Source organism: Eubalaena glacialis, chromosome 14, assembly GCF_028564815.1.
Source record: "Eubalaena glacialis isolate mEubGla1 chromosome 14, mEubGla1.1.hap2.+ XY, whole genome shotgun sequence".
Classification (NCBI taxonomy): Eukaryota; Metazoa; Chordata; class Mammalia; order Artiodactyla; family Balaenidae; genus Eubalaena; species Eubalaena glacialis.
Window position 1 is genome coordinate 21,637,696 of NC_083729.1, and position 27,578 is coordinate 21,665,273.

The window sequence follows — 27,578 nt, forward strand, 5'->3', positions numbered from 1 at the left end:
GCCGCCGCGCCGCCATGTTTACTGAGGGCAAATGGATTAACCCCCAAACGCTGCGGATACGCGACCCCGGCTCCAAGCGCAAGGAACGCGGGGCTGAGGGAGCAGTGGCGGGGAGGCCTTCGCTTAAAGGGGAAAAGGAGAAGGGGGTGGTCAGTCCCCCCGAACGAGGAATGGGGCACATAGAGCAGAGCGCTGACCTCCGCGACTACCAGCGACCACTAGCCCTCCCCAGACCGACCGGCCCGGCGGACTAGCCTGGCAGACTAGGCCACGCCCCGGGCGGGGGCGTGACACGGTGGAAGGCGGGGCCACACGCTCAAGTCTCGCGATCAGCCGAGAAGGACAGAGGGAGCGGAAAATGGCCCCTCGCGGGCTCGACAGTCCTTTGAGCGTGGTGCCCTGGGCTGCAGCCCTACTCCTCGTTCTGAGCGTGGAAGGGGCTTTGGCGCTACCCGAGGTACTGAAGCAAATTAAAGGTTGGGTTGAAACAGTTGCTTGCCGGCCCTCGGCTCTTCCCACTCCTCTGCCTCCGCGCAGCCCCGATTTCGTCCCTGAGGCCTCCCTAGACATAGCCCAGCCAGCTCCCACGCCCGAGTACTCACGCCGCTGTCTCCCAGCGCCTTCGCCTTGCCGACGTCCAAAGACCTAAATTTGACCTCCTTGCTCCTTAATCGTTGAATAACTTTAAGTCGTTTTTTCTGCAAACGAGACCTCTGGCCATTCTGCAAGCTTAACAGCGTACGAATGCCCTATATTGTGCGTTGGCAGGACTGTACTTTCTGTAATGCTTGATGAGTTCTTTGTGTACCTGCAGTCCTTTTACACCCGCCAAATCGGGGCTGGCAGATTGAGAAGTCATTGGAGAGGGCATAATATATATGTTCGAATAGTACTCTCAAAGATGAGGTCCTTCCCTGGACAAGATCTGGTACAGAAATTCTCTGGTGCGCTGTTTTGGCGCCTGGTTCCAAGGGGAAGAAATGCGTCTTCTAGTAAACCTGACATAAAGGTAGGACACTTCCATGCCCTGTGTTAGAGGAATTCTGGAGAGTGTACTGGCAGTTAACTTTTGATCCTTGTTTTTTTCTTGGCTTTCTTTCTGGAGTCCTGTTTTCTCTCTTCTGCAGATATGCATCCAGTGTCCAGGGAGTGTGAAAAATTTGTCAGAAGTGGCTCTTTATTGTAAGCAGACACCAGAGCTAATGCTGCACGCCCGCTGCTGCCTGAATTGGAAGGGCACCATCCTGGGGTGAGGGAGGAGAAGACATCCCTGGATACTGGAAAAGAGTTCCCAAACCAAATTCTTCAAGGCTTGCCTGATTGGCTTTTGAGATAAATATTTGTGCCTGTTTTGGAGGCATCTAAACCATGAGTCTCAGACTTTTAAATCTGTTGTAGCATTTTTGGCTAAGTAAACAACCCTGTGGTTCTTCCTGGTTGAAATGCATAAAAGTCATAATTTTTAGCATTTTTTTAAGCTTGTTTCTTTTGTTTATTGTCAACTCTTTGGCTTATTTACTGTGTGTCTCCATGAAATGACTCCTTTGGCCTGAAGGACACTATGGAATATGGTTTGCTTCCCCTTCTCATTAATTCATGTTTGTCTTTGAGGCAAATTTCTCTTCTTGTTCCCTTATGCAGATTAGTCTCTGCATTGTTTTCCTCTTACACTCTTGAGAATCCACCTTTTCTTACGGCTTCAACCATTATGCAGGTGTCTCCCAAAACTAGATCTCTTAGTTTCCTTTGACCTCTCTCCAAGCTCCATATACATGTGGGTACCTCTAGATTCCTGTTAAACATTTCCTCTTTCAGAGCACTCTCACTTCAGACTCAAAATGTCACATGTCTTGCTTCCATTCTTCTCTTTCCCTCATCTGCCTAAATACTTCTTTATATTAAACTTTCTGAAAACCATTTTTTTCCCCTTATTACTCTCTGGCTTTAAAATTAGACTTACAATTGTCTGTTGCCCTAGGATAAAGTTCAAACCAGAAACTACCATAGGCTGGCCCAACCCACCTTTTCAACATTACTTTCAATTATTTGTCCACTCAAACCCTTCATGAGGGTCTGGCAGCAGCCAGACTCTCCTACCTCCAAAAGCATTCCACCTTTGTTTCTTTGTTCAAACCTCTCTCTTTACCTAAAATTGCCTTCCTCCACCAAATTAGAACATATCTGTCCTTTAATTCCAACGTCTTTTGTGAATGTTCCCTACTACTAAAAACCAGAGTAATATCTTTTTATTTTTTACTTCCTCTAATCCTTAGTGTCTGTACCACTCTAATTTTATATACTGTTCATATTGTAATTTAATGTTCATATTGTTTTTATTTTTGGTGATGGTCTTGTTCTCCTACTACATTGTAAGCCACTTGCAAGCTAAGATACTGAATGTTATTTTTAATTCTCCGAAATTTTGCAGTTAGTAGGCACTCAGTAAATATTTGTAGAATAAAGGAACAGACAGCAAGAGATATTGAAGAAAAAATAGTGTGGCATGGACCTTAATATCCAGTAGTTGACATCCATCCAATCTGTGGTAGAAAATGCACTTGGAAAAAACTTTCATTTATGTGACTTGAATTTTTTTCCCATATGACGGCCTTTTATGGATCTGAGAATCATAATATTACAATGTGAGTGAGTTTCACTAATCCTGACAAGAAACACATTTCTTTCAATATATGCACAGAGGCATAGGTATGCTGATAAGAACAGTACTGTCCGGTGGAACTTTCTGTCACGATGAAAATGTTCTGTATCTGTACCTTCCAATACAGTAGCCACTAACCACCTTAGTGGTTACTGAACACTTGAAATGTGGCTAGTGCAAATGAGAGACTGAATTTTTTAAATTTAAATTAAGTAGCTGCATGTTGCTAGTGGTGACTTAATTGGACAATGCAGGATTAAAACATCTACCAGAGTACCTAGGTTGTGGCCCCGACACAGCTGTGTTCAATTAATATTAGCTGATAAGGGGGTTGTATTAGCTTACCTTGGATGAAGGGGAGAGACACACAGTTTTGCTGATTACCTTATTTCCTCAGGCTGGATCTCCAGAACTGCTCTCTGAAGGACCCTGGTCCATACTTTCCTCAGGCACATACTGCTATCATCATGTAAGTCGTTAATTATCCTCCTTCCCAAAAGGTGATTATGGCAAAGGGTTGATGGGAAAGTCTTTGAGGATGGACTCCTAAAAGGATGTTTGAATATTGTCTACACTTGGACAACTCAGAATGAGAACTGGATTACCAGTCCAGAAACACACTGGATTACCAGTCACACACATTCATGTGTGAATGGAAGTAAGGTGTTTTCCTAGAGCACAGTGCTAACAGTGTGTGCTTTGCAGAGACCTGCAGGCAAACCCCCTCCAGGGTGACTTGGCCAACACCTTCCATGGCTTTACCCAGCTCCAGACTCTGTGAGTAAGGGGTGTGGGGTGTGGGAGAGAACCAAAGAGAGGCAGTGATGTGAACTCAGCAACTTGAGGCTGCATATTATGACTGCCTGTGTTGTGTTCAGGATACTGCCACAAGATGTCAACTGTCCTGGAGGTATTAATGCTTGGGATACTGTCACTTTTTATATAAACAACCAAACCTGCCAAGAACAAAGGAAGCTTTGCAACAGCACTGGGGACTCAGGTATGCTGTCTCACCTCCACCCCTCCAGAAACTGCCCTTCCTCCCTTGTATTCTCCGATTTAGATCAGAAAGACAGTAAAGTTGCTTAAGTGCCTTTTGTTTGGGTTTCTGAAGCTTTAACCCCTCAGAAAGAAAAGGTCTTAAACTTTTGTTAATATTTTTAAAATAATTTTATGATGATGATGATGATGACAATGTTCTGATTATCTGTAATCTTTCCGCTCTACCTTTGACCTAGAAATAGTTGAGACAATCTATCCGCTCTACCTTTGGCCTAGAAATAGTTGAGAGAATCTAAGTTGAAGGAGATATTTGGGAAACATACCTAATGAAATCCAGTGATGTTCTCTGTTTTTCTCTGGCTCCCAGAAATGTGTCCTGAGAATGGATCTTGTGCACCTGGTGGTCCAGGTCTCTTGCAGTGTGTTTGTGCTGAAGGCTTCCATGGCTACAAGTGTATGCGCCAGGTGAGGAATTAGGTCTTCTAATTAGGGATAAGAGAAATGCATAGAGTAAGTACCTCTATGAAAGAAGAGCCATAAAACCAGGAGCTGATGCAAATCACCTAGAGAAGGAAACTATAAGAGAATTGCCCTGGGTGAGGGGACAGGTATGCTAGGAAAGAACTGGGTGTTAGGTTGTAAGCCCTTGGTGTAACCCTGTGTGAAGTTTTTTCGGTCTGTTATTCACAGGGCTCCTTCTCACTGCTCATGTTCTTTGGGATTCTGGGATCCACCACATTATCCATCTCCATCCTTCTTTGGGGGACTCAACGCCGAAAAGCCAAGGCTTCATGAACCACATAGGTCTTACTGCTGACTAAAGATCATCCCCATCTTAGTCCAGCCAGGGAGATTTGCTTCCTAGACATCATTGGTCAGTGGATCCTCCCTCCCAAGGCAGAGGCCGCCGTCGGAAGGAGGATGGAAATTTGCACAACCCTGCGTATTGTAGACCCAGTCCAGGAGTGGACTAGTACCGGCTCCCATTTGTGCTGTTGACCATAATAAAGTTTTTGTTTTTTTCTTCTTCGTCTCTTGGTTAGCGTGGGAAAGGCTACTTTGGGAGAGCGGGTTTTCTCAGGTATCCCATCGCTTCGCGCAGGGTAGAGGAGGTGACCCAACCGTGTCGCTGCCCTGGCCCCGCCCCTCACGTTCCTGGCCCCGCCCCTCACGCCGCCAGCTGCCCGCGCCGCCGCAGTTTGCCGCCGCCCAGAGCGCCTGGGCTCCTGCGCGGTCCACGCCGCCCTTGATCCAGACACCGGCGCGGCTAGCCACGTGGACCGATTCCGGGCGCGCCGTCCTCACGTGGTTCTAGCATCTGCTGGGGCTTGCTGCGTTTCCCGCTACTCTGTAATCACCCCGGCCTCTGAGCTCCGTTCCCATGGCGGCCCTGGTGTTGGAGGACGGGTCGGTCCTGCGGGGCCAGCCCTTTGGGGCCGCTGTGTCGACTGCCGGGGAAGTGGGTAAGCAAGTCCGGGCTGGCTGCCGACCTCATCCCACTCTCTGCTGCCCCTCTCTGCCCAGCCTGCCCTGCCCAGCCCAGACCCCGCCATTTCCCCGCCTGCACACCCCCTCCCCCGCCATTCCCCAGCCCGACCCCTTTTATCCCTGACGGTCAGGGCCGCCTCCACTGGGGCATTCTCGTCGCTCGGGGCAGTGCTCCGAAGAGTGCCCTGCCTAAGCCCCAGCTCTACCTCTTTCTTGCAGTGTTTCAAACCGGTATGGTCGGCTACCCCGAGGCCCTCACTGACCCTTCCTACAAAGCACAGATCTTAGTGCTTACATATCCTCTGATTGGTAACTACGGCATCCCCCCAGATGAAGTGGATGAGTTCGGGCTCAGCAAGGTAGCCACATCCAATGCTTTCTCTACATTCCTTTTCAAATCAGTAATTGTTAACTGTTAGTGAAGACACTGACATTCCGCTAGGCATTCTGGAGAAAGCAGGTACACACTAAAGTGATAGACAAGCACTCTGCAGGGTTTGTTAGGTAACACCTTGAGAAGCACAGAGTGCTGGAGGCGAAGGTGAAGAGTCTGGGCTCTAGTAAGGAACCAGTGAAAATTTTTTAGCAGCAGAGTGATGTGATGGGAGCAGTGCTTTAAGAGTGCATAAATTAATGGGAAAGAGACTGGAAACTAGGGTCACACCCTTCTCAGTGATGGTGGGTCACAGTTCACCTACCAAACCAATGAAGTTGATTATCATCTTCTAAACCTGCTTTCCTTACCTTGCCTCATTCTTTACCACTTTTCAGTAGAGTTCTTACATGTAGATAAGAAACTCAGTTTCCTTCTCAGTGAGGTTTCTCCTATTCCTCCTCATCTGGAATTTGGAAACTAAGTTGCCCTCTGAGAGTTCAAGTAATTAAAAAAAAAATCACAAGTTAATTGTAGAGTAGCCATAGCCTCCGGTGTAGGATTCCTCAAAACTCACTTTGTCCTAATTCTAGGGTTACTGACCCTTTAATTCTTAATATGCTTTCCCAATCACCCTGACACTTGGAAAAGGAAACTCTAGGAAGGAGACATGCTTGGTATTCCTGGAAGAACCATTCCTCATCACATAAATTCACTGCATTCTGTATAAATTCACTGCATTCTAGTTTATAATGCACTATCTTGGTTAATTGACGTAAGTCTTCAGCTTTGTCAACTCTAGATACGATGTCAAAGTTGAGTTTATACACTTGCACAATTGAGGCCCTGACAGAACCAAGGTGAGTAAGGCCTCCTGGAGCCACCAGCCCACCACGGATGCTTTTGCAGCACATATGCTGTAAATGCACTTGTCCATGTGCAGACACCTAGCCATGGAGGGTTCTGCCAAACTAGCCTTCAGATCACATTCATCTTTCTTTAAACCTTCCACCACTAAGCAGATGTAGTTTAAATATGCCACTTTCTCCCAGATAAACAATCTGTTTCTCTACTTAGTTATTATAAGCTTATCTATCGAGTAGCAAATTTACATTGAGTAGCAAATTTACATTACCTTTTTTTTTTAAATTTATTTTTTTTAAATTTATTTTCATCTGTGTTGGGTCTTCGTTGTTGCATGCGGGTTTTCTCTAGTTGCGGCAAGCGGGGGCTACTCTTCATTGCGGTGCGCAGGCTTCTCATTGTGGTGGCTTCTCTTGTTGCGGAGCACGGGCTCTAGGCGGTCGGGCTTCCGTAGTTGTGGCTCATGGGCTTAGTTGCTCCGCGGCATGTGGGATCTTCCCAGACCAGGGATCGAACCCTTGTCCCCTGCATTGGTAGGCAGATTCTTAACCACTGCGCCACCAGGGAAGCTGTACATTACCTTTTTTTTAATGGTAATCCCTTACGAAGTGGGGGTGGGTGGTGGTGGTATAATGCCTAGTATTGCACCTTGAACCTTTGTTTTTATTTAGTAAGGTATTGTGCCCCTGCCTATTCTACACTGTTTTTATCACACCCTGTGATTATGATCTTGTTTTATCTACCTTACTTTGTTAATTTTCTGGTTCCCTTGGTAGCAAATTAACATTCTGAACACAGGACCTTGTCTTTTTTTACGCTCATGCTCCTCCCCCAGCATCTATTCTAATGCCTGGTACCAAGTGGGCCCTCAGTAAACGCTGACTACTATCATGTGTCAGGTACCTTGCTCTTGAGTTCATAGTTCTCTGATGAAGACATCTGGACACATTTGTAATACAATGGAAATAGCAAGTCAAGTAGAAACAAAGTGAACTTAGGTGAGCTCTAAGGAGGAGACAGAAGCTGCAGTGGGTGAGAATGGGGGTGACTTCATGGAAAAGGGGATAGAAGAAAAGGAAGGGAAAAGGAAAATGTCGTTTCAATTACTCATCAGGCACCCCAGGCCCATGTGTTCAGTGTTTCATGCAGGGGGCAGCATTGCTGATAAAAGGCAAAAGCATGAGGTGCTTGGCATGTTAAAGGAATGACAGGTCATTCAGTGTGGCTGAAGTACAGGGTCCATGGCCCTACAGGGAGGTGTGTGGCCCTGAGCTCCTCACACTCTCCTCCTCCCATCGACAGTGGTTTGAATCCTCGAGGATCCACGTGGCAGGACTGGTGGTAGGAGAGTGCTGCCCCACACCCAGCCACTGGAGTGCCACCCGTACCCTGCATGAGTGGCTGCAACAGCATGGCATACCTGGCCTACAAGGTATGTTGCAAGCACAGGGGTGTCTGAGTGGAGCACAGATACCCAGATGGAAAGAATCAAGGACTCTGTGGACTCTTGGGACTTGAGTCCAAGATTGTGATACAATGTACCTGATTCGAAAGCTTTAGACTGGGGGCTGGAGCTGGGGGAAGGAACTGAGCTCTCACTCAGATGGAAAATTTCAAACCTGCAAAAGGAGAGAATAGGATAATGAATCCCCAGCTTCATCAACTCAGGGCTAAACTTATTTCATCACCACTACTACAACTCCCAGATTATTTTGAAACAAATCTCAGACATAATATCATTTCATCCACAGATAGTTCAATAGCTATGAAAAAAAAATCCTTGTAAAAACATGATCACAGTAACATTACTGTAACCTTTAAAAAATTAACAGTAATTCCTTAATATCAAATATACAAGGAATGTTTAAAATTTCTCCAATTTTCTGATTTTTTTAAAACTGTTTATTTGAATCTGGGTCTACACAAGGTCTGTACATTGCATTTGGTTGATAATCTTTACTCTATGGGCCTTGTAACCTATTTGACACAAACAGTTGATTTTCCTTTAGAGTACCCCACAGTCTGCATTTTATTGATTACATTCCTGTATTGTCATTTAGCATGTTCTTTTGTCCCTTGGTATTATTTTCTGTAAACAGATCTGGAGTGGTGGTTCAATTCAGATGTGATATTTGAGGGCAAGAGTACTTCATGGTAGGGTACTTCAGCAGGATAGCCCGGGATTTTTGATGCCCATAGAACAGCTGTGTGTGACTCAGGCTCTGGAATGGAAGTCTAACGTCATGCGTGACTGCGTTGGGGGAGTAATCTCTCAGAGTCTGCTGTTTGGGCAGGAGTGGACACTCGGGAGCTGACTAAGAAGTTGCGAGAGCAAGGGTCTCTGCTGGGAAAGCTGGTCCAGGATGGGACGGAGCCTTCAACCCTGCCCTTCTTGGACCCCAATGCCCGTGCCCTGGTGCCAGAGGTCTCCACTAAGGTACAGAGGTAGAGTGGGAGAGTATTCCAGACTAAGCACAGTAGTTATATTCTGCCCATACTGGGGGGTGAACACTTGAGGGAGAACCAAAAGAGGCCTCCAAGGTAGGGATTGGTGTGTGCATATTATACCTACTAATCACAGCTGTCAACCATCGCCCTTTATTCCTCAGGTTCCACGGGTATTCAATTCAGGGGGTACCCCTCGGATCCTTGCTTTGGACTGTGGCCTCAAGTATAATCAGATCCGATGCTTGTGCCAGCGTGGGGCAGAGGTCACTGTGGTACCTTGGGACCACGCATTAGACAGTCAGGGTGAGTAGCTTAGGTCTGTACAAGGTCACAGACAAACAGCATGGGTGGAAGTTCTGGCCCTTGGTCCAGTTGCTGAAAGTCAAAATGAGCTGCAGGGAAGAAGGTGGAGATAAGGGCTTTTACTCTAGTGGTGTTTCTCTCTAGTTGAACCACGGGTTTTGACATCATCTTTTCTGCCCACTCCAGAGTATGAGGGTCTCTTTCTGAGTAATGGCCCTGGCGACCCCGCCTCCTATCCCAGCGTGGTATCCACACTGAGCCGTGTCTTATCTGAACCGAACCCCCGACCTGTCTTTGGGATCTGCCTGGGACACCAGCTGTTGGCCTTAGCCATTGGGGCCAAGACTTACAAGATGAGGTGGGACTTGTGGGGAGAGGAAGTGCCCACACCTCTGACATGAGGTGTGGGGAGTCTTGGGAATGGGAATAGAGTTGGTGTTTATTAGTGTTGAAATAGGAGTGGGGGTTGGTGAGAATTGTGAGATCAGCAAGAGCTGGGTTTGGTACAGTAGTGAAGGGAGGGTGAAAGGGGCCTGTGACTCAGTACATTTCCATCTCCAGGTATGGGAACCGAGGCCATAACCAGCCATGCTTGCTGGTGGGCTCTGGGCGCTGCTTTCTAACATCCCAGAACCATGGGTTTGCTGTGGAAACAGACTCACTGCCAGCAAGCTGGCTTCCTCTTTTCACCAACGCCAATGATCACTCCAATGAAGGCATTGTACATGAGAGCCTGCCCTTCTTCAGGTGAGCCTGGGTGGTTCTGGCATGATGACTGGATGTGTACAGCTTTGAAGCCCACTGGGACTTGAAGATCAAAAAGTAAAGCGCAGCAGTGGCCCCCGTCATCTTTCCCACTACCTACCTCCAAGGCTGCCGATGATGATGGCAATTTTCGTGATCCACTCTCTTCAACAGTGTCCAGTTTCACCCAGAGCACCAGGCTGGCCCTTCAGATATGGAACTTCTTTTTGATATTTTTCTGGACACTGTGAAAGAAGCCACCACCAGTAACCCTGGGGGCCAGACAGGTAAGCACTCGAGTAGAACTGGGTTGTGGATCTAAGAATGGGCTCCAGGAGAGGCATAAGATGGACCTGTCTCGGGAAACTGATAGGTGTTTGGGAGGTTAGGCGGGAGGGGTGGGAAGGCAGTCAGGCCAAGATGATTCATTTATGCTTTTTCTATTCAAAGGAACCCAGAATCACAAGTCCTGGCTTCTGGTCCTGCCTCTGCCACTCGTTAGAGGCATGACTTGTTCTTGATTCTTCTGTAAAGTGAGGGGTTAATCTAGATGACCTTTCGGGTCTCATTCAGCTCTAACATTCTATGACTTTCTTTGCCTCCATAGTTCGAGAGCGGCTGGCTGAGCACCTCTGTCTCCCTGGGATTCCCACCCCAGGCTCTGGGCTTCCACCACCACGAAAGGTTCTGATTCTGGGCTCAGGGGGCCTCTCCATTGGCCAAGCCGGAGAGTTTGACTACTCAGGCTCTCAGGTAAAGCACGTGCGTCCCTGACCCTCTGGGTGTGTGGCCCTCAGGAGCAGATAGGTCTGAGGCATGAACATTAGTTGTAGGGAGGAAGTGACCCAGGAGATCTGGGGAACGTGCAGAAAGGTGAGGTGGTGAGGAACAGAAGTGGGTTTTTAGGGACTGAGAGTCCAGGGAGGGGAGAAGAGGAAGAGAAATACTGGTCTAAGACTGAAAATCTTGCTTCTGCATTCGAGGCCGATATGCCCTTTTTGTCCCCCTAGGCGATCAAGGCCCTGAAGGAGGAAAACATCCAGACGTTGCTGATCAACCCCAACATTGCCACCGTGCAGACCTCCCAGGGGCTGGCTGACAAGGTCTATTTCCTCCCAATAACACCTCACTACGTAACCCAGGTATGACTCGGGTGAGGCTAGGCTGAGGAGGGGACCCACGTGGGCAGGGGGATCCTGTGTCACTCTGGGTTTTTCCAAATTCTTTGATCCACTCCCTAACCCCAGGGTCTTAATGCCTATTATTCCTCTCTCCTCCCTCAGGTGATACGTAATGAGCGCCCAGATGGCGTGTTACTGACTTTTGGGGGCCAAACAGCTCTGAACTGTGGTGTGGAGCTGACCAAGGCTGGGGTGCTCGCTCGGTATGGGGTCCGGGTCCTGGGCACACCTGTGGAGACCATTGAGCTGACTGAGGATCGGCGCGCCTTCGCCTCCAGGATGGCCGAGATCGGAGAGCACGTGGCCCCCAGTGAGGCAGCAAACTCCCTTGAGCAGGTTTGAGGCACGGTTGGGGTAGACGGGTGTCGTTTCCTTGACATCGTATTCTCTCCGGGTCCAGGAGCCCTCTGCACGGCACGCAGTCAAGGCCTGATCCCATTTGTTTGTCTCTGCTCATTGCAGGCCCAGGCAGCTGCCGAGAGACTGGGGTACCCCGTGCTGGTGCGTGCAGCCTTTGCCCTGGGGGGCCTGGGCTCTGGCTTTGCCTCTAACAAAGAGGAGCTCTCTGCTCTCGTGGCCCCAGCTTTTGCCCATACCAGCCAAGTGCTGGTAGACAAGTCCCTGAAAGGATGGAAGGAGATTGAGTATGAGGTGGTGAGAGACACCTATGGCAACTGTGTCACGGTGAGTGACGGAGGAGGGGCGTAGCGTCAGGCAGTATGAGCTCTTGTAAGAGCCGGGGTCCGGCTGACGTCTTTGAGAGTTCGATGTCCCTCAGACCCAGGTTGGGTGTGTCTCCAGAGGCAACAGGACCCTGGGATGCAGCCTCCTACCTCTCCTGACTCCCTTTGGCAGTGACCACTCTGGGACTCTCCCTTCACAGGTGTGTAACATGGAGAACCTAGATCCACTGGGCATCCACACTGGGGAGTCCATAGTGGTGGCTCCAAGCCAGACGCTGAACGACAGGGAGTACCAGCTACTGCGGCAGACGGCCATCAAGGTGACTCAGCACCTTGGAATTGTTGGGGAGTGCAACGTGCAGTATGCCTTGAATCCTGAGTCTGAGCAGGTGAGACTCTAGGCCGTGGAGCTGATACTGTAGCTGTTGGACCGCCTTCCATAATTTTGGGGCCTCTAGGCCAAGAGGCCCTTTAACCCTACAGACCCTGGAGTAGAAGCTGGGATTATCTTTGGTAGGGTTGGGCCTTGGGTTGGAGGATGCTGCTTTATTTTCCTGCCTTTCGGAGACCTTTCCTAGGCAGACCTTCTAGGCCAGTTATCTGGTAACTCTTTCTCTGTTCTCTCTGTTTGCAGTATTACATCATTGAAGTGAATGCCAGGCTCTCTCGCAGCTCCGCCCTGGCCAGTAAGGCCACAGGCTATCCACTGGCCTATGTGGCAGCCAAGCTGTCTTTGGGCGTCTCTCTACCTGAACTCAGGTACAAGGGTTGGGGAGAGATCAGGGAGGAAAGGCGGTGGGGAGCTAAAAAAAACATTATGGGACAGGGAACATGGAAAGGACATTGGCCTGGGTGTGTGGGATGGAGAGAACTATCTGGAAGCTCACCATTTACATCTCCTGCTCTGTCCTTCTGGCACCCTCACCTGATGGCTCCCAGGAACTCGGTGACAGGGGGAACAGCAGCCTTTGAACCCAGTCTGGATTATTGTGTGGTGAAGATTCCTCGCTGGGACCTCAGCAAGTTCCTCCGCGTCAGCACAAAGATTGGGAGCTGCATGAAGAGTGTCGGTGAGAGACACATCCCAAGAGACCCCTCCCCAGATCACCTCATGGGGTCCCACATGTCCCAAGAATCCAGAATGGCATAGAGTCAGTTCCCTGGCATGATCTTTCAGCTCCTATATGAGCAGCTTCTTGGGAACACGGTTTCTCAGAACTAATAGGGATATTTCCAACTAAGATAGCAGTCCTCCTCAGGGGCGGGAATCAAAGGCATCTGGAAATCTGTCAGAATACACATGCTACCTCCACTCCCCAGATGGCATGTCAAAAATCTTGGGATGGGGTGATAGCCATCGGACTCTCTCATTTCTCTCATGTTACAAATGAGTAAGTAGGTGCCCACAGAAGGAAAGTGTGTGCCTGAGTAAAGGGCGGAGCCAAGAACTGAAAACTAGATCCGTTGCTAGTTGCATATGTTCCTCTGTTTACGCTACGTTGCCTGTCATGGGTGAGACCAGTTCCATGAAACTCCACCCACGGCATTTCATGACATTTTGCCCATGGCCTCGTCACTAGGCTGTTATTACCAGTGACAGTTTGTTCTCCATGCTCGTTTAAATACTGATTGCTTCAGGGAAACGACGACTGCTGTTTTCCTATGAACACTTCTAAGGCCAAGTCAGCGCAGTGGCAGCCATGCTGAGCGTATCTTCTTCTCTGGGCACTTCCTGCCATGGTCACTAAATGAAATGTTTTTTAATACAATGTCTAAGATCAGAGCAGGACATCAGACACCTTTTCATAAAAACAGGGACACTTAGTAATGAATAATGAATGGGCATGATGGTCAGCCTCCAAGCAGTGGAGAGCGTGCTGGGATTGAGTTAGTATGCTTCCTTATACTGACCCTTTAAATTGCCTTAGTTTGTCCTGCAAAGCATTTCCATTAAAACAAGCATGTGCGTGTACCAAAGTGCCACTAGCTAAGGATAATAGCATTTTACCGTGCTCCAAATTTCCATTAAGACAATAGTAGCCTTTAAACACGTAAGTCTAAGCTCAGATATGATTTCAGAACTTTTAGAAATCTTGCAAGACTGCCAAGATGTTCCTTCTGGAGATGAATTTCTGTTATGTAAAAATTATAATAAACGTGGGAATGAAGCCATAAATTGTGGCTAAAAGAAGTGGATTGAAAATAGGACAATCAAAAATTGATTCCTAGATGAGACATTTAATTTTAAGTATCTTACATCTATTTGAGTGTTCTTGGAGTGTGATCTTCCATGGTAACTTTTTGTAACTTTTATTATACAAGTAAGATACATGAATCATTGAGAAATTAGAAAAGATAGTTTAACCAAAGAAGAGTAATCACCTGTAATCTTGTCATACAGAGATTAATTTGGGGATATATATGATTCCAGGATTTTTCTAGGCTTGCATGTATGAGTGCATTGGGTTTCTCTTTTACCCAAGATAAAAACTTTTATAATATAACCACATTACAAAGGAATTGAACAAAATCACTCATCCACTTACTTAACATTACTGGTACCATCTTGGCGTTTTTAAAAATTTTTTAAAGAAACAAATATTAGGATTGTAAACAGAAAAATACATTTGGTAAGGAATATTTGAAGACCCTAGGGTAAATTGTCAGAGGACATGAACAAAACTTTATAGAACAGGAAATCAATAAGCAGGGCTGGGGGGCGGGGGAAGTTCCCTCTTATTAGTAGTTAGAAATCTAGTTAAAATGAGAGAATTATTTTTGCTTATTAGCAAGACTTGTTTTAAATGATTATACACACTTCTTAGAAGATTGGTTAAATTTATACTTTGTATTGTAAAGCGCAAACTTCTATAAAGCCACTAATACTTATCAAGGGCCAGAAGATTTATCTTACTTATTGCCCATGCACTTCTGGAAAGGTATCCTAAGGAGATAACCTAAAGCACGGAAAACATCACAGCCTCACTTAGAATGATGAACACGTCAAAGCTAAATGTCTTACAGTAAGTGAGCAGTTACATTATGGTAAATCATACAGGAGTTAAACTGCTGGTAATAAAGTGACATAGAATGTGGGAACAAGCTTACCATGAGGGAAAAAGCAGGATAGAAGCTGTATGTCTACTATGATCATGTATAAAACATATTTGAAAAAAGTCCAGGAGGAAGTACTCTAAAGTGATAGTTGTAAATGTGATTAGCTCTGGATGGATTCATGGAGTAATGGGATCATCTTCCTGTTATCCAGACTTTTTAAAAGTTTTAAAGGATGAGCCAGATCCCAGATGGTGTCATCACAATATGAATAAAGCAAACCGAATAACTGGATAACCCATCAGGGATGGGGCCTCTGTGGTAAAACTGCAACATGTTCCAGTATCCACATGCCCATTTTAGGCATTTTAGTTTCACTTCACTAATAAACACAAAACATGAAAATGGTAGGGAGAAGAGGTGCAAGTGTAAGATTCTCAATGAAACACCATAAATCCCACCACCGTGGGACTTGACTGTAAACTACAGACATTCTGGGGATTTCCCTGGCCATCCAGGGGCTAAGACTCCAAGCTTCCACTGCAGGGGGTGTGGGTTTGATCCCTGGTTGGGCAACTAAGATCCTGCATGCCACAAGCTGAGGCCAAAAAAAAAAAACAAACAACTACAGACATTCTGGGCAGCATGCCCCCAGCTGCCTCTGCCCTCTGGCCCTCAGTCCTCACATGGTATCCCTCCAGGTGAGGTCATGGGCATTGGGCGTTCTTTTGAGGAGGCCTTCCAGAAGGCTCTGCGCATGGTGGATGAGAACTGCGTGGGCTTTGATCACACAGTCAAGCCCGTCAGTGATATGGTAAGCGGCTCCCCTTCCCCTGGCAGTACCCTCAGAACAGACCCTGCTTCTCTCTGTCCCCAGCCCCTGAGCTTGTTACCAGTAATGCTAGCACCAGTCACTTGTGGACCTTTGCTGTGTTTTCACTTTGCTGAGAATTCAGTGATTTCATTTCTCATTTTTCATTATTATGAGGACGTATCACTAGATTTGTTTCTACAGATGAGGAAACGGAGGCTTAGCTTGTCTGCCCTCTCCCCGTTAGGAGTTGGAGACTCCAACAGACAAGCGCATCTTTGTGGTGGCAGCTGCCCTGTGGGCTGGCTACTCGGTGGATCGCCTGTATGAACTTACTCGCATCGACCGCTGGTTCTTGCACCGAATGAAGCGGATCGTAGCACACACCCAGCTGCTGGAGCAACACCGTGGACAGTCTTTGCCCCTACACCTGCTGCAGCAGGCCAAGCGCCTCGGCTTCTCAGACAAGCAGATTGCCCTCGCAGTTCTCAGGTCAGGGATGGCGGGGAGGGCCTCGGGCTGAGAAGTGTGGGGCAGAGAACCTTCGTACCAGTGAGGGGCCCTCAGAGGCGAGGGTGTGGGGAGCTTTGGAGGCCTCTGACCTTCGTCCCTGGGAATTTTCCTCTCTGATCCCTGCCTGGGATCTCCGCCCTCTACTTGGTCCATACCCCACTCCCAGGGCCTATGTTTCTGACCCTTCTTCTTTAGCACAGAGCTGGCTGTTCGCAAGCTGCGTCAGGAACTGGGGATCTGCCCAGCGGTGAAGCAGATTGACACAGTTGCAGCTGAATGGCCAGCCCAGACAAATTACTTGTACCTGACATACTGGGGCACCACCCATGACCTCAGCTTTCGAACGCCTCATGTCCTGGTCCTGGGCTCTGGCGTCTACCGTATCGGCTCCAGCGTCGAGTTTGACTGGTGTGCTGTGGGCTGCATCCAGCAGCTCCGAAAGGTCCAAGAGCTAGTCTTTCATATCGTTTTCTCTGCTGTTCTAATCAGCTTTGGCAGCTGCCTTCCACGCGCACTCAATCCTGGCACTTTCTAGTCATTGCTGCACCTTACATCTATCACAGGGCTTTGGGTTGGGGGGTCCCCTTAGGCCATCCTGTGCCTCACATGTGGTTCCTCTCCAGAACTCTGTATCTGCTTTTCCGATACCTTCATTGCTGGTCTTACTTCCCTCCCAAGGCAGCCGTCCTGTACAGCAATTTCAGAGACAGCTGAGGCGGTACTCTCTGAAGTACTGCTTTGGCTTTACTTTCTCGGTGCTCTTCTTCCCACCTAATTGCTGAATGTCATTCCCCTCGCTGTGGCAGATGGGGTATAAAACCATCATGGTGAACTACAACCCAGAAACAGTCAGCACCGACTATGACATGTGTGACCGACTCTACTTCGATGAGATCTCTTTTGAGGTGAGACGGATGAAAGCTGCCTGTTAGCCTGGGAGGCCAGTCAAGTAGGAGTGGCTGACGGACCTAAGACTCTTTGGAACTTGTGGGGTTTGAGGGGAAGTGGGTGAAGGATGAAGAGCAGTGAGCGAGAAGGCTTAGACCCCTGACCCTGTCTGCTACCGACACCTGTTTCTTCTCCTGCACCGTAGGTGGTGATGGACATCTATGAGCTCGAGAACCCTGAAGGCGTGATCCTGTCCATGGGCGGGCAGCTGCCCAACAACATGGCCATGGCTTTGCATCGGCAACAGTGCCGCGTGCTGGGCACCTCCCCTGAAGCCATCGACTCAGCTGAGAACCGTTTTAAGTTCTCCCGGCTCCTGGACACCATTGGTATCAGCCAGCCTCAGTGGAGGGAGCTTAGTGACCTAGAGGTGGGCTGGGGCCTGGTGGGGGGCTGGAGGCTGGATGATGTCATGGGTGAGTGTGAGCAACCCAGCTAAGCTCCCTTTGCCCTTAGTCTGCTCGCCAGTTCTGCCAGACCGTGGGGTACCCCTGTGTCGTGCGCCCTTCCTATGTGCTAAGTGGTGCTGCTATGAATGTGGCTTACACCGATGGGGACCTGGAGCGCTTCCTGAGCAGTGCGGCAGCTGTCTCCAAGGAGCACCCCGTGGTCATCTCCAAGTTCATCCAGGAGGCCAAGGTGGGAGGCTGCAGACAAGTCTCGGCAGGCAGGCTCCCAGCCTCGGAGGCAACTCCCCTCTCTGGTCCTACAGAAGTTTGTAGGCACAGTGGGCTGGATAGGATGGGTTGTGTCAGGGCTCTTAAAGGAAGGGAAGCTTCCGGCAGGGGCAAGCGGGAGAAGAAAATGGCCCTTGCTCTACATCACATTGCCCTGCACGCCGCCCGCCCCCCCCCCCCCCAACTAGGAGATTGATGTGGACGCTGTGGCCTGTGATGGTGTGGTGGCAGCCATCGCCATCTCCGAGCACGTGGAGAACGCAGGTGTGCATTCAGGTGATGCCACGCTGGTGACCCCGCCGCAGGACATCACTGCCAAAACCCTGGAGCGGATCAAAGCCATCGTGCACGCTGTGGGCCAGGAGCTGCAGGTCACAGGACCCTTCAATCTGCAGCTCATTGCCAAGGTAGTAAGAGGGGGCTAAAGGCAGGGACCAGAGGTCCGTGGTGCCTCCTTGTTCTGTGCTGGCCCTGGTGCCAGGGAGCCCTCATTGGAGGAGGAAAGCTGGAGGGGCAGGGTCACAGCTCGAGCCCACAGTATTGTCAGGGTTTGTAACAGTCACCCTGCCCCCTGTCCCGGGTTGATGACCCACAGAATGATGAGTGAGGGGAAGAGCCAAGGTCACTGGGGTGGTGTCACAAGTCCACCTGTGGAAGGCCCGACCAATCCCTCTCTGCCCAGGACGACCAGCTGAAAGTCATTGAATGCAACGTGCGTGTCTCTCGCTCCTTCCCCTTCGTCTCCAAGACACTGGGTGTGGACCTAGTAGCCTTGGCCACACGGGTCATCATGGGGGAAGAAGTGGAGCCTGTGGGGCTCATGACTGGCTCTGGAGTCGTGGGGGTAAAGGTAAGGAGGATTGAAGCCCGAGGTTAGCAGTCAGCGGGGAGGCAAATAGCGGAGGGAGTTCATCTCCTGCACAAGCTGTATGTCAGTCGACGTATAAACCAAGCACCTCCTGTGGGCAAGGCCTTCCTGGGCCGTCAGGGCAATAAGATGGTTTTTGTCTCTTAGGAGCTTCCCCTCTAGTGATGGGAGGCAAGAGAAGTCGGGTCCAAAAACAGCTTGTTTCTAGAACAGTGTGTGATAAACCTGCATAGTAGAGATAAAAACAAAATGCTAAAGGAGGTGCGACTTCCAGAGAGGGTGGTGACCCTCAAGAAGGCTCAAGAAAAGAAGTGGCATTTGGAATGAGCCTTGGAGGACGGTCAGGACGTGACATTTGAGATTGGCCGAGCTTGTTGAGGAAGTGTTCCAAGGCCAGGGAGTAGCCTCGTGGAGACCGAGGGGAGCCCGAGCATGTTTGGGAAGCAGCTGATGATTGGTGGGTTCACGTGGAGCAGCACAGGGAAGGCTCACCCCGCTGCCTGGAGGAGGCCAAGAGAGGGGATTGAGGCCACCCCACTGGTGCAGGATATGGGCCCCTCACGCCTGGGCCTCACTCACCTCCTTCTCTCTCAGGTGCCCCAGTTCTCGTTCTCCCGCCTGGCGGGTGCTGACGTGGTGCTGGGTGTGGAGATGACCAGTACCGGGGAAGTGGCTGGCTTTGGGGAGAGCCGCTGTGAGGCCTACCTCAAGGCCATGCTAAGCACTGGCTTTAAGATCCCCAAGAAGAACATCTTGCTGACCATTGGCAGCTATAAGGTACAGAATCCGGGGGGTGCCTGAAGATGGGGGGACAGATGGCCTTGGCTCCCTGTGCCAGGGCTGACCTTGAAGTGGAAGACGGGGGAAACGCAGCCTCATCCTCCTTCTTGGTTCAGAACAAAAGTGAGCTGCTCCCAACTGTGCGACTGCTGGAGAGCCTGGGCTACAGCCTCTACGCCAGTCTGGGCACTGCTGACTTCTATACAGAGCACGGTGTCAAGGTATGGGCTGCTCCCACCCTACCCCACGCTGCCCGCTCTCCAAGGGTGTGAGAGCACCCAGGAATTCTCTCCCTGTTCCCCTGCTTTTCTTGTCATTGTACAGATTATATATTCCATGTAGAGCAGTAGAACATACAGAGAAGCAAAGAGAAAAAAAGAATTCCATCATGGTCTCCCCACCATTGTTAACATTTTGGCATGTTTCCTTCCAGAATTTTATCTTTCTGTGTGATGTGTGGGCTCATACCGCAGAGTCCTTGGTAACCATAGTGTAGATACCTTTCTTGTCAAGAAAAATGCTTTGCCTATAGCAAAGAGGGGTAGCCTGGCCCCCATCCTCCTCGTGGGCTCCTGGGCCGCCTCTACTCCCTTCAGCTTGGCCTTCCTGGCCCCTGCCAGGCTCAGGTTGGCCCCGACCTTGTCTCTGGGCCACAGGTAACGGCTGTGGACTGGCACTTTGAAGAAGCAGTGGATGGAGAGAGTCCACCACAGCGAAGCATCCTGGAGCAGCTCGCTGAGAAAAACTTCGAGCTAGTGATTAACCTGTCCATGCGTGGGGCCGGGGGCCGGCGTCTCTCTTCCTTCGTCACCAAGGGCTACCGCACCCGGCGCCTGGCCGCTGACTTCTCCGTGCCCCTCATCATCGACATCAAGTGCACCAAACTGTTTGTGGAGGTAACTGACACCTGGGTGCCGGGAAGGGGGCGGCCAGTGTCAGTGGGGGAGGAGGGAGAAGTGAGCGTGCCCTGGGGCTGGGAAACCTCAGTACGAAACAGCCATGCTAGTAATCAAGCCTTGTGGCTGCAGAGAGAGAAGGTGGGTATAGAGAGGCAGAAGCCTGCTTTATGGGAAAACCCAATCCCTATCTGCACCTCCCAGGCTGCCCTTAAGTCAAAGCTGACCGTGGTTTCCACCTTGCAGGCCCTAGGACAGATTGGGCCAGCCCCTCCTTTGAAGGTGCATGTTGACTGCATGACCTCCCAGAAGCTCGTGCGGCTACCTGGTAAGTGCATCTCTTGAGAGAACCTGGCTTCTGGACACTGGTAGAAGCTGGCATGGACCCTGGGTGCAGCAAAGGATGGCCGTGGGGCCCACTCTGCCCTGGAGTGTACAGAGTGGGGAGGGCCCAGAATCTTCCTCACTGTAAACTCTTTTTTTCCTCCATCCACTATGCCCTTGACGAACCTCACCACCTCTTCACTCGTATCAGTCGCTGCTTATTTTCCTGCCACCCCAGTTCACCTCCTTGATGCCCTTCGTGTCTCAGAATCTTCCTCTAATCTGCTGCCTCCGTGTTCTCCCAGGATTGATTGATGTCCACGTGCACCTGCGGGAACCAGGGGGGACACACAAGGAGGACTTTGCCTCAGGCACAGCGGCTGCCCTGGCCGGGGGCATCACCATGGTGTGTGCCATGCCTAATACCCGGCCCCCCATCATCGATGCCCCTGCTCTGGCCCTGGCACAGAAGGTGAGCCCTTGTTCTCCTGCTTCCTGGTGACCCACATGCCCCCACCAGCCTCCCCCACCTCCCTGAACCCTGCTCCCTCTGCCCCTCCCCAGGGGCCCAGGCCACGCATGGGTGCCAAGCTGGCACCGGTGCTGAGGGGCCTAATCTCAAATGTACCCTCTCCAGCTGGCAGAGGCCGGCGCCCGCTGTGACTATGCCTTATTCCTCGGAGCTTCGTCGGAAAACGCAGGGACCCTGGGTGCTGTGGCTGGGTCTGCTGCAGGGCTGAAGCTCTACCTCAACGAGACCTTCTCTGAGCTGCGGCTGGACAGTGTGGCCCAGTGGATGGAGGTAGGGGTGGGCAGGTGAGAGGAGGCAGCCAACCAGTACCTCCTGGCTTGAGGGCCCCGCACAGTGGGCTGGCAGCAGTGAGAGTCAGGAGCTCCGTGAGGGCTTGGGCTCTGCACGGTCCCAGAATGTTCTTCCTGCCCCCAGCACTTCGAGACGTGGCCGTCCCACCTCCCCATTGTGGCCCACGCAGAGCAGCAGAGTGTCGCCGCCGTCCTCATGGTGGCCCAGCTGACCCAGCGCTCGGTACACATCTGTCACGTGGCGCGGAAGGAAGAGGTGAGAGCCCAGCAGAGGTGCCCCTGTTGCTTTCCCAGTAACTCCAGGTGATCAGGGTAGTCCTTGGGGGCAGGAGAGGGGCAGGGGACGAGCAGGGGAGCCTGGAGCCCGTACCCAGCACATCTGCCCCACGACTTTCCGAGAGGGGAGGTTGGCTGCGGGGACTTTGCAGGGTGGGGCCTGGAGGGAGGCCTCCTCGAGGTCTCCCTGCTCTCCCCCAGATCCTGCTGATTAAAGCCGCAAAGGCACGGGGGCTGCCGGTGACCTGTGAGGTGGCGCCCCACCATCTGTTCCTGAGCCGCGATGACCTGGAGCATCTGGGGCCCGGGAAGGGGGAGGTTCGGCCTGAGCTTGGCTCCCGGCAGGACGTGGAAGCCCTATGGGAGAACATGGCCGTCATCGACTGCTTTGCCTCCGACCATGGTGAGAGGGCCCAGGCCGAACCCCCTCTGCCCAGGCGGGCTCGTGCCCCATCCTCACGGGCAAGGACCTTGGGCTCCATGAAGATTGGGCCTTGATCTGGGTAGGATCCCAGCCTCTAATACAGTTCCTGGTCTGTCATAGGTGCTTGATAAATATTTACTGAAAGAACGAATGAGCAAATGAGTAAACTGTAAATGAGAGAATGTGGGTGAAAGGTGTGGGCGCCCAAAGATGACAGCAGTCCCAGTTTCCCTACCTTCTGATTCCCAGAAAAAACTAGCATCGGGGTTGGTAGTGAGGCACCATCCTGGTGGCGTGCGTGACCTCTCGTGTGTGGAGGCGATTGGTCCCGGGGGTCATGCTCTCTTCTCCCAGCCCCCCACGCCGTGGAGGAGAAGTGTGGGCCCCAGCCACCCCCCGGCTTCCCGGGGCTGGAGACCATGCTGCCCCTACTGCTGACGGCAGTGAGCGAGGGCCGGCTCAGCCTGGATGACCTGCTGCAGCGACTGCACCACAACCCTCGGCGCATCTTCCACCTGCCCCCCCAGGAGGACACCTATGTGGAGGTGTGGGGACACCTATGTGGCCGGGGGGCAGGGGCTCTCCAGCCCTGGGAGCTGTTCCACGCCGCAGCCCGTGCCCGGCATAACCCGTGACTCTGGCAGGTGGATCTGGAGCACGAATGGACGGTCCCCAACCACATGCCCTTCTCCAAGGCCCACTGGACACCCTTTGAAGGGCAGAAGGTGAAAGGCACCATCCGCCGTGTGATCCTGCGAGGAGAGGTTGCCTATATTGATGGGCAGGTACGTGTGTGGCCCATGCCCGGGCCAGTCGTGACCTGCTCGTGCTATTCTCCTCCCCACCCCCAGCACATCTCTGTGGTCCCACTACCCGTTCAACTGCCCTGGGTGCGGGTGGGTGCAGGTCCCCAGGGCATTTTTTTCTTCTCGCTGGCTTCCACCCCTTTAGGACCCCAGTCTGGCTCACTTGCCCGCCCCTGCCTTCTGTCCGCAGGTGCTGGTGCCGCCGGGCTATGGACAGGATGTACGCAAGTGGCCGCAGGGGGCTGTTCCCCAGCTCACACCCTCGGCCCCCGCCGCCAGTGAGCTAACCACGGTATCCATGCTGCTTTGGGCTGGGGCGGGGGGTGGGTGGGGGGTACAGTCACGGGCGAGGCTAACAGCATAAACATTTTCATTGGTGGTTCGGGGCGGTGGAACGTTCGTCACTTAACACTTAAAATCCTCACCACCTACCCCCTCTACTGCAAAACACAGAATTAACTCTCAGTTTAGGAGTCTTCCCACAGGAAACACAAACCCATTATTAACCCAACCAGAGAGACGTCTCGGAGAGGCCAGTGGGCCCGCGCCTCTTGAGGGCAGCCCAGTGGGAGGGGGGGCTGAGGGGACATGATGGAGGTAGAATCCTAGCAGACAGGGAGCAGTTTGGCTTTTCTTGAGGGATTGAATTTGAGGAGGGTCAGGTCAGTACCCAGTGTTGTCTCTCCAGACGCCGGAGAGGCCCCGCCGGGGCGTCCCAGCGCTTCCCGATGGCCGCTTCCACCTGCCGCCCCGAATCCACCGAGCCTCTGACCCAGGTTTGCCAGGTAAGAGGAAGGTCCTATGACGTGGAGGGTGGGGCCACCTGGACTTAGAGACGTGTCGGGATGGGCTCCTCTCCCCCGCAGTGTCCCCGGTGGGCTGAGGCTGGGGGCTTTGTGGCCTAGGAACTGTCCCAGCACCCCCTAGCACCTCACCTCTGTCCACTTACCTTGTCCTTCCTGCTGCCCTCTGACCTGCTGTGCCCCCCTTTGCCTAAATCAGCCCGCCCAGCATGAGGGAGGCATCCCACGGCATCTTCTCACAGGCCCTTTTTTGTTGTGGGCAGCTGTGTTCCTCCGCCTGGGAGCTGGGATCCCATGGGGCAGCAGAGCGTGGGGTAAATCCAGGTTGTTGGTTGGTGTGAGCCTGGCCGTTCCCCCTGCCTAGGATCCTTCTGCCAACTGGGAGGGTCCCGGGAGGGCACCACTGATCACACACGACAGCCCCTGTGGGAAATCACGTGTCCGTGCCCAGAGCTGCCAGTCTTTCCTGCCCTCACCTAACCTGCTTTAGCTGCTGTGGTGTGAGTTGGTTTAACACAGACACTGTGATCCGGAGTCCTGGGGAAGCGGGGGCTCTTCACACACCTCAGCCACAGGCTTACATCTGTCCTGTTGCCCTCTTTGTAGCTGAGGAGCCAAAGGAGAAGACCTCCCGGAAGGCAGCTGAGCCAGGTGAGAGACTCCCCGGAACACGCGCTCACCTTGGGGACCTCTCTGATCTGGCCTGGGTAGGAGGAACCCTCTGACCAGCCTCTTCTGCCCCGTCCCTCACTCTGCAGAGTTCATGGGAACCCTTGATGGCACCTGCTACCCTCCACCACCAGTACCTAGACAGGCGTCGCCCCAGAACCTGGGGACCCCTGGCCTGCTGCACCCCCAGACCTCACCCCTGCTGCACTCATTAGTGGGCCAACATATCCTGTCTGTCCAGCAGTTCACCAAGGATCAGGTGCCTGGGGGAGGGAGGAGGGGGATAGCCAGAGCTTTGAGGATCTGGAGAGTCGGGGCTAGGACCTCTGGGGGCCACCGCCTTTCCAGCTGACTTGGGATCTTTCTTAGATGTCTCACCTGTTCAACGTGGCACACACGCTGCGCATGATGGTGCAGAAGGAGCGGAGCCTCGACATTCTCAAGGTCAGGGTCAGGGCTGTGGGCTGGGGATCCAGGCCCGTGTCAGCAGGGCTGTGCAGTGGTCAGAGGGGTCTCCCTCCCCTGCCATAGGTCCCCTCGTGTGAGTCCACACCCTCCATAGGTAAGCCCTGCTCTGGGAGGTCCTGCTTCTCTAGGCCGCCCCCATGTTTGCCCTCCTCTGGTCAGTATTCAGCTGACTTGCGAGGCCCTGAGCACCAGCACACAGGCCCGCTAATCTGGTCACTTGGTTGGTGCTGATGTATTCGTGGGAGAGAAGTCTAGGGTATTTCCTTCTCTCCCAGAGAATGAATGTCTCGTTCAGATGCCTAACAATGGCTTTTTGGAGGCAGACCTTTAGCTCAGAGTGACACTATGGTGGAAATGTCAAGGCTACAACAGGTCATGGGAAGGTTTGGGGGAAAGGGTTCTAGCACCCCTCTTGCGTAAGTTGGGGAGGCAGGCATCAGCCCACGCGCTCCCCAAGATGAACACGTGTGTGCACACATGACTCCCGCCTCCCCCAGGGGAAGGTGATGGCCTCCATGTTCTACGAGGTGAGCACGCGGACCAGCAGCTCCTTTGCAGCAGCCATGGCCCGGCTGGGGGGCGCCGTGCTCAGCTTCTCAGAAGCCACGTCCTCCGTCCAGAAGGGTGAATCCCTGGCTGACTCGGTGCAGACCATGAGCTGCTACGCCGACGTCTTGGTGCTGCGGCACCCCCAGCCCGGCGCAGTGGAGGTGAGGCTGGCCTGCGTGCCGGGGCAGGACTGATTTGGCTGGACCCAGGGACACAAGGGCCCTCCTGCCCACACTTCCTGTGACTGCCGGTCTCAGTCGGGCCAGATGGGTGCGGGGACGCAGGAGGAGTGGGACTGCGGCAGGGAGTGGGGGTCCCTGAGACGCAGAAGACAGGATTCTCCTTCCCTGTCCCCGTGTTCACAGCTGGCAGCCAAGCACTGCCGGAGGCCAGTGATCAATGCCGGGGATGGGGTCGGAGAGCATCCCACCCAGGCCTTGCTGGACATCTTCACCATCCGGGAGGAGCTTGGGACGGTCAACGGCATGACGGTGAGGGTGGTGGCAGGGGTTGGAGGCCTGCCTGGTGATGGTCTGGAGAGGGGGACAGTTGGGAGGTGGTTTCTGCATTTCAGGGCATGTTGCCTGCATTCTGAGGCCTACATTCTGGTCCTGAGGCCGAGAGCTTTAAAATGGGGGTGGGGGTGTGCTCAGTCTGGGGGCCCTCTTGGTGACCGGCTTCCTCCCCAGATCACAATGGTTGGGGACCTGAAGCACGGACGCACGGTGCATTCACTGGCCTGCCTGCTCACCCAGTATCGCGTCAGCCTGCGCTACGTGGCGCCTCCCAGCCTGCGCATGCCCCCCAACGTGCGGGCTTTCGTGGCGTCCCGCGGCACCAAGCAGGTCAGGCCCTGGGAACCCGTGGGGGACCTGGGTTGGGCAGTCAGCGCCGGCACCACATTCACCCTGGCTGGGCCTCACCCTCCAGGAGGAATTTGAGAGCATTGAGGAGGCGCTGCCCGACACCGATGTGCTCTACATGACTCGCATCCAGAAGGAGCGCTTCGGCTCTACCCAGGAGTATGAAGCTGTGAGCACGAGGGTTGAGGAGAAGCCAGGGCCGGAGCTGCTGGGCATCCAGGGAGGCTAGCAGCCAGGGAGGCTGGGTCCCTTGCTGGCGATAACTGAGTGCGAGGACCGGGGGGTGAAACCCGGGCTCGTGGGCTCATAGCCACCCCTGCCCGGAGGTGCTAACGGGGCCCCTCTCTGCTTCGCAGTGCTTTGGCCAGTTCATCCTCACTCCCCACATCATGACCCGGGCCAAGAAGAAGATGGTGGTGATGCACCCAATGCCCCGAGTCAATGAGATAAGGTGACATGGCATCAAAATTGAGGATATGCTTGGGGGCGGGGGTCTGGCTCTGGGAGTGCACTCAGTCCTGTTCAGGCTGTCTTGGGCCACATGGTAACTCTTCCTTCTCTTGCAGTGTGGAGGTGGACTCGGACCCCCGAGCAGCCTACTTCCGGCAGGCGGAGAATGGCATGTACATCCGCATGGCTCTGTTAGCCACCGTGCTCGGCCGCTTCTAGGGCCCGACTCCTCAGCCTCTTCTCAGGCCCAGCTGCTGGGCATGGAATCCGGTGCCCTCCACGGAGGCAGCACACTTAGTAGATGCTCTGGGGCATCCAGATAGGTCATGTGCTCATACGCACACACATGTGGACCACGCTTCAGACGCTGGACTGGACTGGAGCTGTCTAGCATGGGGGTGGGGCCTCAGATGCTGGGGCCCGCTCGGCCCCGTCTCCCTTATTGCACCTGAAATCTCTACTGTTACTTATCCACTGACTTAGTAAAACAGCTGAGCTGCCTCTGGTTCTTGCTTCCTTGCATGTATCCTGGCTTCAGCAGAGGATGTTAAGTGTAATAGGCAGAGCTTTCTTCTAGAAAACGAGAATAGTTTCCCAAATACGAGAGCAGCCTTGCCGGGCAGGCTCACGTTCTGGCCAGGGGGGCAGCCAGTCCCCCATTTTCAGAGTGGTGGCTCTTTGGGGTTCTGGGCAGGAACACGCCATTCTGTTGGTGCTCTCTGCGGCCTGCACTACACTGATACGTGTCCAGCCCTCCTTCCTCAATCCAGGTGCATGAGTCGTGGGGAAGGGAGGGCTGAGCATCTGCGTCCTGCTAGTGGTGTTCGTTATC

The 27,578-nt window shown here is 52.4% G+C and overlaps 2 protein-coding genes across 5 annotated transcripts; both read left to right on the forward strand.

The window, feature by feature from the left end:
- The first annotated feature begins 479 nt into the window (after positions 1-479).
- On the forward strand, positions 480-4,684 carry ATRAID (all-trans retinoic acid induced differentiation factor). Its single transcript, XM_061210713.1, has 7 exons — positions 480-1,009; positions 1,128-1,249; positions 3,057-3,128; positions 3,365-3,436; positions 3,538-3,659; positions 4,029-4,126; positions 4,352-4,684. Exons 1-7 carry the CDS (start codon positions 785-787, stop codon positions 4,454-4,456), a joined length of 816 nt encoding a protein of 271 aa, XP_061066696.1. The 5' UTR covers positions 480-784; the 3' UTR covers positions 4,457-4,684.
- A 151-nt stretch (positions 4,685-4,835) lies between these two features.
- On the forward strand, positions 4,836-27,247 carry CAD (carbamoyl-phosphate synthetase 2, aspartate transcarbamylase, and dihydroorotase). 4 transcript variants are annotated; one of them, XM_061210417.1, is made up of 45 exons: positions 4,836-5,124; positions 5,369-5,508; positions 7,689-7,818; positions 8,681-8,823; positions 8,996-9,137; positions 9,324-9,495; positions 9,699-9,884; positions 10,056-10,168; positions 10,489-10,634; positions 10,892-11,023; positions 11,165-11,398; positions 11,525-11,746; positions 11,946-12,134; positions 12,380-12,504; positions 12,685-12,815; positions 15,501-15,613; positions 15,858-16,102; positions 16,319-16,565; positions 16,930-17,028; positions 17,217-17,441; positions 17,528-17,710; positions 17,937-18,155; positions 18,431-18,598; positions 19,211-19,393; positions 19,513-19,617; positions 20,053-20,292; positions 20,539-20,620; positions 20,922-21,088; positions 21,254-21,418; positions 21,563-21,694; positions 21,916-22,117; positions 22,493-22,683; positions 22,783-22,923; positions 23,135-23,236; positions 23,633-23,729; positions 24,011-24,061; positions 24,354-24,398; positions 24,506-24,675; positions 24,786-24,860; positions 25,382-25,594; positions 25,799-25,924; positions 26,123-26,278; positions 26,364-26,465; positions 26,653-26,747; positions 26,863-27,247. In XM_061210417.1, exons 1-45 carry the CDS (start codon positions 5,043-5,045, stop codon positions 26,963-26,965), a joined length of 6,729 nt encoding a protein of 2,242 aa, XP_061066400.1. In that variant the 5' UTR covers positions 4,836-5,042; the 3' UTR covers positions 26,966-27,247. The 4 variants fall into 4 exon arrangements, with proteins under 4 accessions (XP_061066400.1, XP_061066402.1, XP_061066401.1 ...); XM_061210419.1 differs by having other exon boundaries at positions 11,525-11,563; XM_061210418.1 differs by lacking the exon at positions 24,011-24,061.
- The last annotated feature ends 331 nt before the right edge of the window (positions 27,248-27,578 follow it).